The 10,613-nt window shown below is 42.0% G+C and overlaps 1 protein-coding gene across 1 annotated transcript; it reads right to left on the bottom strand.

The window, feature by feature from the left end:
* Window positions 1-5,265: 5,265 nt before the first annotated feature.
* Window positions 5,266-7,279, bottom strand: LOC118242142 (C-C chemokine receptor type 7-like). Its single transcript, XM_035530753.1, has 2 exons — window positions 7,213-7,279; window positions 5,266-6,533 (listed from the first exon to the last, which is right to left on the bottom strand). Exons 1-2 carry the CDS (start codon window positions 7,277-7,279, stop codon window positions 5,266-5,268), a joined length of 1,335 nt encoding a protein of 444 aa, XP_035386646.1.
* Window positions 7,280-10,613: the final 3,334 nt, after the last annotated feature.

Consider the following 10,613-nt stretch of genomic DNA (forward strand, 5'->3'; position numbering starts at 1 on the left):
AGAATTTGCAGAGAGGCGATATATTAATATAATTTTTGGGATTTTGATCCCAAATAGTTAATGTCTGATGATTTAGTTAGCTACCTAACACACACCACCTTAGGTCTACTTTAAAAAGCAAGGCCACCAGTACCAGCGCAGACAACTTTAATAAAATTTAAAAACTATGACACACCGAGTGGAGAATCTGGTTCTGAGTTTAGGCACAAAAGGGCTTCACTAACATTTAACATGGTTACCATCACATATGTGCAATACCGCTCAATTCGTCGCATTTAAATACATGCGCTTATAAGGAACGGGGTTCCCCCTTTCCTTAATTACGCGGGCTCTGTGCACGCGCCTTTCCATCAGTCGCTTGCTTAATCCTGTTCTGTTTTCACTATATCACATCACTTTGCCACAAATCAAACCTGTAGCTAATAATACTGTAATAAAACCTGTATATTAATGGACCATACACATAATTAATATTGTGTAACATTTTATGTATCATTATTTTATGTTGGCTGTTCAATAAATGATGATAATCTGATGTCCTAAATCCTTATTTGCTGATGTAGCAACATATGTTTAACATTGCACGTGTAGTCACATTAACAAAGGCTGTGTTCGAAATAGCCTACTACATACTATTCACGTACTGATTGGGCCCTAAATCAGTATGCCATATGCAATATGCGACCAAAATAAAATTTTCCATTATGCAATCTAGAGCTATCTTCAGGGCGTACTGTATCCCATGATGTAACGGTGGCAGAAAAGCTTTCCCAGAACCTTCATATATTTACATAGTATGGTTTGCATGTGGCAGATACTAGGTACTATACTGCATACCACTACAGGGACCCGTATGCAGTATACTGAGTGCAGTATACGGTCTATAGTAGGCTATTATGAACAGAGCCGTAGCCTTAGCAGTAGCCGGCTGGCATGTAGCTGCCAACTGTAGTTGCCACCAAATAAAACTTGTGTTGTAAATGGTCATAAATCCAGTGTAATCTCACCAACCAATCAGCACTCACTAACAGAAATACTAATATTCTACTGCCCCAAACCATTTTGCTGTAGAAAAAAAAAAAAGGAAATTTACAGGTAAATATTTCTTCCTATTTTTTGTGTGATACATACTTCTACTTTCCAAAATTAAAGTGAGATCCTGGCAAAGTGGTGAGAAAATAATGAAGTTGCTGTAATGTGGAGCAATCACGAGGAGGAGGCATACGCTGAGAAGAGTGAGATTTATTAAGGGCAAATCCATATTCAGAGTCGTTAGTACGGTCCAGGGTCAGTAAGTCAACATGGAGAGTCCAGGAATACACAGTAGACAAAGGAGTTGTCACGATCAGTCCCTTCCATGTTCCGTGTTTTCCATGTCTTGTGTGGGGTTCCGTTCCATTGTTTCGTTTTGTCCTCACATTGATTGCGTACACCTGTCACTCGTTTCTAGTTCATGTATTTAAACCCTGCTGTGTGCCTTGGTCGTGGCTTTTCACTATTTGTTTTGCTGTTTCATGGTTTGAGTTAATGGTTGAGGGTTATTTCTTTGTGCTCTGTGTTTGTTTCTTAGCCTTCGTGTTTCCTAGTCCTGAGTGTTCCCTAGCGTTAGTTCCTAGCCTGCTTCCCTAGTTAGCCTTCGTGTGTTTTTATTTTGTAATGTTTCTCAGTACTCTCCGTGTCGGCTCTGTGAGCCTGGACCGTATAAACGACTCTGATTTTGGATTTGCCCCTATTAAATCTTGCTCCTCTCAGCACATGCATCCGCCTCCTTACCGCTCAATGCTACAGGAGACAAACACGCAATAACAGAATAGGGAAATGGGCTACAATACAAAACACAAACTACATGAACAGGTTAAGAATCATGGGAAGAGTAAACATGACGGAGCTTAATACATCCAACTACAGAGGCATGCATAACAATAACAGGCAGCAGAAACATGATAGAGGCATGGAATCACAATATAACAGGCATGGATTGCAACTAACAGGGCAGGGAAAGACACAGGGTTTAAATAAACGGACTGATGAGGGCTTACAAGGAACAGGTGATAACTTGTGAAAACCAAAATGAGCACCAGAACAGGAACGGTAGGAGATGAAATTAAGGAATGCAGCCAAAACAAAGACATGAGCTAGGATGCTAGGGAGGGCCAATCATGACAGCAAGCCCCAAGACTAGACACAGACAGAAACAACTGGGCAAGAAAAGGAGCAGGAATGGAAACTGGATGAGACACAGGAACAGACAGATCGGAAACATGAGCAGAACATAGGACACAACGAGGAGCAGGTACAGGAGCAGAAGAGACAGAGACCGGAGACACTACAGGAGCAGACAAGAAAACAGATGCAGAAACAGACAAATCGGGTCAACAGGAGCAGGCACAACAACCAGGAACAGACACAAACGCAGGAGCGGGAACAGGACACTGAATAGCAACAGACTGAAGGTGACAAAAGGGAGGATGTGGACACACAGCAAAAGATGAGAAATGTCAAACCGCACACACAAAATTATGAGCAAAATAAAAATACCATACAGACTGGGCCAGGACAATGGGACAGGAACAAAAACAGGCACAGATACACGGATGGGCACAGAAACAGAAACAAACGGAGACCAAGGAACTGGAATGGGCACAGAAACAGGCACAGGATCAGACACCACAACAGGGGCAAAAACTAAATCATATGTGAAGGCAAAAACAAGGAACAGACCCGGTAACAAGTAGAGTGGCATCTTTAATGCTGGGAACAGGAACTCGCTGGGTGGCATCTTCAATGCTGGGAACACAAACTTGCAAAGTGGCTTGCAGGACAGCCACTGGTACAAGTGCGGTGACCCTGGAGGAAAACACAGACACAGAAGCAACTCGGCAGCTCCCAAGCCTCATGTGAGCTATAGGAAGCTTGCAGTTGAGAGCACACCAAGTATCATACCAAAGATTATCTGTACATTCACTCCACCTACTCACGTCTTGTGCTTCAGGTCGCTCCTTCCTCCAGTGTTGATAAAAACACTCAGATAGTGTTTACCTGCAGTCTCATCACAAAAAGCAGCTGAAAATGAAAGTACTTGCAGAGTTTTCTATGACTGACAAGACGCCCTTATATCTGCAGTGGCAGGGGATTTGCAGCCTCTGGTGGTGCTGAGACGCAGCATACTCGGAGTGTGTGGAAAAGGCTAGTATTTTGTCCCATTTACCTGACACCTTTATGTAAAGCTGCTTACAATTATGACTGAGTACAACTTGAGCAATTGAGGGTTAAGGGCCTTGCTCAGTGGCCCAACAGTTGGGGGGCCGTGGTGGGGCTTTAACCAGCAACCTTCTGATTATAAGTCAAGTACCTTAACTGCTGAGCTACCACTGAAGCGCATTAGCTAACAGAGGCCCTCTCTCTTTCTGCGTTCATGGTAAACTGGTCTTTCTGTAATGTGGAGAGATCCTGAGGCAGACTCGTACACTGAGAGGAGCGAGATTTATTAAGATGGTGTAATGATGTGATTATGTAATGTGATTTCTTTCTTTAAATTATTTATTTATATCGTCTATATCCTACATTTTTCCTTGATTTTATATTCTTCCTTGATGTCCACTTACAATGTTTGTGTGGTTTTATGTTCCAGTCATAATTCATTTTCCAACTTCTCTTTCCAACCTTTTAAACAGGCCGTTTCTACGCCTTTAACTGAAATAGTAGATAAATGACCTCTGTTCACTGTGAATCCATCCTGGATCCCTGCCTGAGACATCATTTAAGAGTTGCACGGGCGGTGATTGCCACGGGCAGTCATCCCGCACTATGAACCCTGGACCAACACTTCCATCCTGAGCCCTACCCTAATGTGTTTCACCTGTCACACTCCCATCCTCAGCCCTGTTCTAATGTGTTTCACCTGTTCCTTGTTTCAAGCTCCTTTTAAGTAGCCCTTCCATTCCCTTGAACATTTTTGGGGGTGGGAGATGTGTGCCTGGCATTAAAAAAAGAGACTATTTAAGTTAAAATTAATTAAGTGATTAAAGATTGCAACACACTGTATCTGTGGGAAACGGGCAATACTGAAAACCAGCCTGTTCAGGAGGGGGTTATATATGTCTATGTCACGGTATGGCCCCTCTCCCCCCAAACGTCTCCGTGCGTGTCTATGTGTGTTTGTCAATGTGGCCATGGCCTCCTTGTGTCTCACACCTGCTCCTTATTGTGTCATTATCATATGTATAAAGGTCTGTCCTTTACGGTTTTCGCTTCTGTTAGTGTGCGTGTCTGAATGTCAAATAAACGTGTGTTGGTGTTCCACGCTACTCGTCCCCGCATCCTCCTTAAAGCCTCCTCCTTACAGTCTAACCCTTAATTCAGAATTGCTTAACAGTAAGAATTTCAATTCTGTTTTCAGTGTTATTTACTGTAATAGGGAACTGACTGTAAAGATTGCACACACAAACGAAGAGGATCCAATCGCAAGAGGTTTTATTTTTTAAATCAAACAGATCAGTGGGGTCAGGCAGGTATTCGTAGTCAGGTTGTTCTAAGGTCGATAACACGGGGGTGTCCAGGCATCAGGCAGGAGACGAGGTATGCTCGAATCTGGAATTGAGTTGGCAATACTTTGCGACATGAATGCGAGGGAGGGGAGCTTAAGTAGGGGGGCAATGATGAGGAGAACGATGATCAGGTATGTACTCTGGCGAATCAGATCGGAGGTATGTACTAGTACTCTGGCGAATCAGATCGGAGGTGTGTACTAGAAGTAGGTGTGGCAGTGCAGGGCTGAGCGTGGTTCCCCTCATCAACAATGGTTTTCCAAATACAAACCAGACACACAAGAATCTCAGCTTTATGAAACATTTCTTTAGGGAACTATTTCACAAGAGCTGCTGTCTTATTAAAATGAAGATGAAAAAGGTTTTGTACAGTATAATGGGAAAACAAATCAGACATTTGTTTTTAAAATGAAATTCCCAAAACAAATATCTTCAAAAATTACAACCATTTCAGATGAATTTTACATTATGGGTATGACTTTTATGTGTGGCAAATTCACTGTGGTCTTGCTGTGGTCTCGCATCTTGATAATATCAGGTGACTCATTTAAATCTTTTACACATTTAAACCAATCTAAATCAAGACAGAACATACAGTCAGGAAAGGTACTGTAAAAATGCACATATGCAATTGAAGAAGGCATGCATAAATTCGGCCTAGAAAACTCATTTAAATGACAGTGATGCAATTCATAAATCAACTGCAGGTGGTACTAATCTAAAATTTGCTGGCAGGTGTAGGCAGAATCATTGCTGTCCGCAGCTCACGAGCGCAGTGTCTTTGTATGGATTGGGGACAGAAAAGATCAAATTGGGCAGGCAAGATTCTTTTGTTATCCTGTGGCATGAGGGGTGAGGCGGTGACAGGTGGGCTTTTAGGGGGTCCGTGAACAGAGGAGACAGCTTTGAGAGTTGTGGGAGGAGGTGTGGTCATACTTCCAGGCTCTGGATGTGGCACCAGATGTGAGAGATATGCACACATGCATCCCCTGTCCTGCAGCAACCTCAGCACATCATTACGGAAGCGCACGGCCACGAAGGCATAGAGCACAGGGTTGAGACAGCAACGCACGTATGCCAGGCTGCGGGTAACGTCCTCGCTCAGGTGGGCCCTGCCCCACTCGTCGCAAGTACTCATAGCTATAAACACTCGGAAAGACAGCACCAGGGTGTATGGCAGCTGGAAGAGCAGGAAGAGCAGCACTAATGCCAACATGAGACGCAGTGTCCTCTGTCTGCGCCAGCATTTGGCCTTACCCTGCAGGAGCACATGCCCGATGGCACCGTAAAACACCAGCATGGCCACGCAGGGCACACAGAAGCCCACAATCTTAGCCACATTTGCCAACTTCTTCACCCAGCCACTGTCGGCCTCCATCCAGATGTTCATGCCACAGCGTTGTGCCACTTCGCCAGCTTCCTGCTTCACAGAGGAGAAGATGAGCTCCGGCAGGCTCAGCAGCACTGAGGCGATCGCCACAGCAATGGCACACAGCCCACCGTAGCACAGCATGGCCGGCCGCAGCTTCTGTGCCGCCCGCGCGCGGACCACCACTAGGTAGCGGTCAGCGCTGATGCATGCCAGCAGCAGCAGGCCGCTGTATGTGTTGATCGCGTGCACGCCATGGTTCAGCTTGCACAGACCCTCTCCAAAGAACCAGCCGCCAGCGAGGGCCTCACCTGTGCGTAGCGGCAGGGTCAGCAGGAGCAGCAAGTCGGACAGTGCTAGGTGGAAGAGGAAGACGTCGGTCATGCAGCGCAGACGCAGGCGGCGGTACTGGCCGAAAGTGGCAATGACCAGTCCGTTGCCGGTCACACCGAGGAAGAAGATGATGAAGAAAAGGGCAACCTGGATGGCCACATTGGTCACCTCCTGCTTATTGCTGGGTTCACACATCTCAATCAGATTCAGATCGTCCGTAGAATTTGAAATATACGTGTAACCACCAGAGAAGTCATCTGTCGTAATGAGCAAGGCCAGAAATCCTGTATCACAGTGATACATTTTTAGAATCACTTTAGGGCAGAGACAATGGTAGAGGAGGTATATATAGAGGTATATATAATATACCCTTGACATCCTAAAATGCCCTGATGCTGCAGTGCTTGGAGGGCAACTAGGCAGAGGATAAGGACCATTGTACTGGGATCCTTAAGACTCCCAGCATGGTTCAGATAATCTGCTACTGGGAAACATGTACCATAAAGATGAATGTGTATCTCAAATGTACAGATGGAGCCTAAACTGTTACAAAGACCAGGTATCAGTTATGTGTTGTGAATTGCAACACCTACAAGGAATATATGTGTCACATTTTGTGAAGGAGTGTATTAAGACAAATGAACATAATGTAATATGTTCCCTTAATATTTTTACTGTTTACTATTTACTGATTAAACTTCAATGGCAGATGTTAAATGATGTCATCGGGCATCGTGTTGTAGCTATAATTCAGGGCATGCTTCAAATACTGTGCTACAGATTGTACACATAAAAGATTACACTGTAAGTCTGCATGGTATGTATGAATATTGGGATAAATAAATAGCATACAAAAACAAGTGATGTTAAAAGTTTTACTTAAATGTGAAAGAAAATAAGTAACTGATGATTAACTACTACTCCCTGCTGACCATAAACTGATGATGTCACTCTGTGTATCACCTGTGGAACTGTCATCATTGGGGAACTTGCCATCGGTATGGATCGTAGAGTTTCTGTAGCTTGTCATTGCTCTGCTTAGAGAAAGAAAGAGAGAATCAGATATGAATTAGTTACATGTGAAGTTCACAAGGTGATCTATGTCATGATGTGGAATGGTCCAAATTAGTGGACCTCCAGAGGGGTTTCCAGTACATTTTTAAATGTGGAACAGCATCATTCTTCCATCACATTCTCAGTAGGAAAGAAAACTCTCAAAGCATTCCAGGAGCCTTTAACTATATTGAAATAATGACAGTGTGCATCACAGCTAATGGGTAATATTGGGTAATACAAGTCCTCTCTACCTAATATTCCTCTCTACCTTTGTCAAAGCACCAGCTCTTCTGACATATATCTGAAGTGAGACAGTTGTCAAAGCTCTTCCAGGCTAGACGATCTTTTGATTATTGACGTACCCATGATGATCTAAGTTCAATAGCGGGGTACAAATTGGTGTAGGCTGAGAGGTATTGCCAATACACGATAAAAGCCCTTTCAAACTAAAAAACGTGGTATAGACTATAAATCCGATACATCCTTTCTTATTGGTCTTCTGTTTAAACTATTATACCTGAGATCTTGGCTAAAATGCTACCTGTAAAATCATGAGGCGTTGAAGATAGAGTAACTCATATCCAGTCTATCAAGACATTCTATGTAAACAAGAAAACTGGCAAAATGTGTCAGCGAGTGTAATAATGCTTACAGAGAATGTCAAAGTTCTCCCCATTTCTCCTTTGAGAAATGTGTTAAAACCATAGCTAGGAGCTGTTAAAAGTGTAGTCACGTTATTGCTCAGCAGACTGCATCAGATACCCAATGACCATTTTTCAATATACATGTACAAAAGTACCATTCAGTTGTTTCAGTTGTGCCATCTGTGACATCTTAAGGCTTGAGTGTGGTAGAGTATCTTTATTGATGCTCACAAAACAAAGCAAAAGGCTCAAAAAACAAACAGTAATAAATCAAGCCCTTAGCAACCCTTTCAGCGTTTGGGTGGTTTATTTATTATTATGTGCAATGTAAAGCACTGGAGACATGTAACTGTGGACTGAAATACTGTGGGTTAAATGAAAGTGAAACAAGAAGTAGGTGTGCATGACAACAGGTAATAAACTAAATGATTGAGATTAGGGGGATTGGCTGCAAACTGGAGCAATGTGTATGCATGTGTGTGTGTGAGGGCATGTCTCTTTGGCTGGGCGCTGCCCAAGCCGTGAAACCATCTGTCCTTTGTAACTGTGGCTTGGATGGCGAGACTGTCCAACAAACTAATAAATATAGTTTAAAATAGGGAATATCATTTTGAAATTGTAAACATAATTTATTCTAGTAAGTTCTTCTTTGTTGGTTCACTTCAATTAACTATTTTAGAGGTAAGTGTATATAGTGTTAGGAGTCTTGCCCAAGGACTATTATTGGTATAGCATAGAGCACTTACCCAGAAGAGGTTCAAACCCAAAACCTCCATGAGAAAAGCAGTGTTTTCTAAGCCTTTGCAGGCAAGACCTGACAACCCATAAAATGTGTAAAAATACGTTACAGAATTTAGATTTGTGGACATACTTAGATAGGCTGTCACATAATAACACTGTTTATCCACTTAGAGCTCTGTGATCTGCCCAGATTACATACTGCTGTTTGCCTTGGTGCCAAGTTGGGTTGTTATCTACATGTTCAATCTATGCCTGTATTCTTCAGTTATCTTTGTTCACATTCGTGGTACTTTTTTTTCATCTGGAACTGACTATATATATATATATATATATATATATATATATATATAAAAGTATGTTCTATGATCTCAATATCTGCATCTGTTCTGTGATGCAGTTCTGTTCTGTTCTGCATCTGTTCTGTGATGCAGATGTATCATACTACTAGAGTATACATGAAGGTCTTATCTTTTCTTCTTTTTTCCAATCTCTCAATCTACATGTCTGTAAAACTTCTTTTTAAAGGTGATTCGACCATTCAACTATATTTAAAACGGGTATTCAGTCTTACAGCGTTATTATGTCTAAAGCAAACGATACCACTATAGTATACAGATGTATAAAATAAAATGAAATAAAATAAAATAAAAAAGAAGTGTTGTAAGAATTAAAAACACTAATCCAAAAAAATGGTGGTAACACTCACCACGGTTAATCGTTATCGTGATTCTTAGACATGTTTTGCGGTTTACAATTACGCGAAAATAGAGATAACATGGAACTCTTTGAGCACTCTTGGCAAAAAGGTTTATTCATAAGGAGACACATTGCGTGCCACCGCTCCGTTGCTTTAAATGAAGTGTCCAGTGAGATGACTTATAGCTTCAGAAATCAGTCATCATTGCGTGCGACAGAACTTTAAGAACAGTTTCACGTCTAACAGTGTTATTTTTGTTGAGAAATACACCAACCATACTACGTCGTCTCCTTTGGATATTTGCATTCCCATGGAGTGTACATAGGCTAATACATCGCCGACGGGACCACATCTGTAGCGAGAAAGGTAAATTCGCTTACGAATTTAGATTGCTTAGATTGCGGATGTTGGAAATTAAAGCTGCTTTCCATTAAATTCTTAAACTTTGCCAAAATATGATTGCGAGGTATTGAACAGTTAAATTATTAACTTAAACGAGTTAGAGTAGAGAGGCTTTCAGATTGGATGCTATCCCACGTAGTAGGCTAGATAATCAAAAACATATCGCATCTATGAGAACAAACACACTAGTTTATAGCAAATCGGATTTTTACTGTTGGAATCTGTTATATTTGATTTTAATATGCCGAACAATACAATACCATTTTTAAAGACTAACTCGATAGCAAACCTGCAAAAGTAAACTGCTTTACCGACAGCGGTGGCGTTACTACCAGCATCAAATACAGCCAAACTGCTTAGAAGGTGCTCACGTAGGTATGAATGCGCATAAACTACTGGAATAATGCCTCAGACTACTAATTTACATTCCATTCTATTCTATTCTATTAATATAAATTTCAAATTATATTATATTGTATTAAAATAGACCTCTAAACCAATAAATTACTCAGATCAAAGGAAGTTAATACAGGCTTTGTAACGTGTGTGGCCCAAGTGCCGAAGAGTGAGGGACAGGACGCACAGGCTCCAGCGACGAGGACGAACATTTATTGTTACATGAAGACAGCGGCACTCACACGTAACACAACAAATGAACATAAACACGAAACCGTGAACATGGAGCAAAAACGATAAACACGAATACATGTAACAACGACACCGCTACATCATCAATGACCAACGAGAGGTCACACACTGACGAGGATTTGGATACTTATAGACAAAACGAGGTGCAGGCGTGGCCACAAACGAAGATCCTCCCA

Source organism: Electrophorus electricus, chromosome 10 (assembly GCF_013358815.1).
Source record: "Electrophorus electricus isolate fEleEle1 chromosome 10, fEleEle1.pri, whole genome shotgun sequence".
Lineage (NCBI taxonomy): Eukaryota > Metazoa > Chordata > Actinopteri > Gymnotiformes > Gymnotidae > Electrophorus > Electrophorus electricus.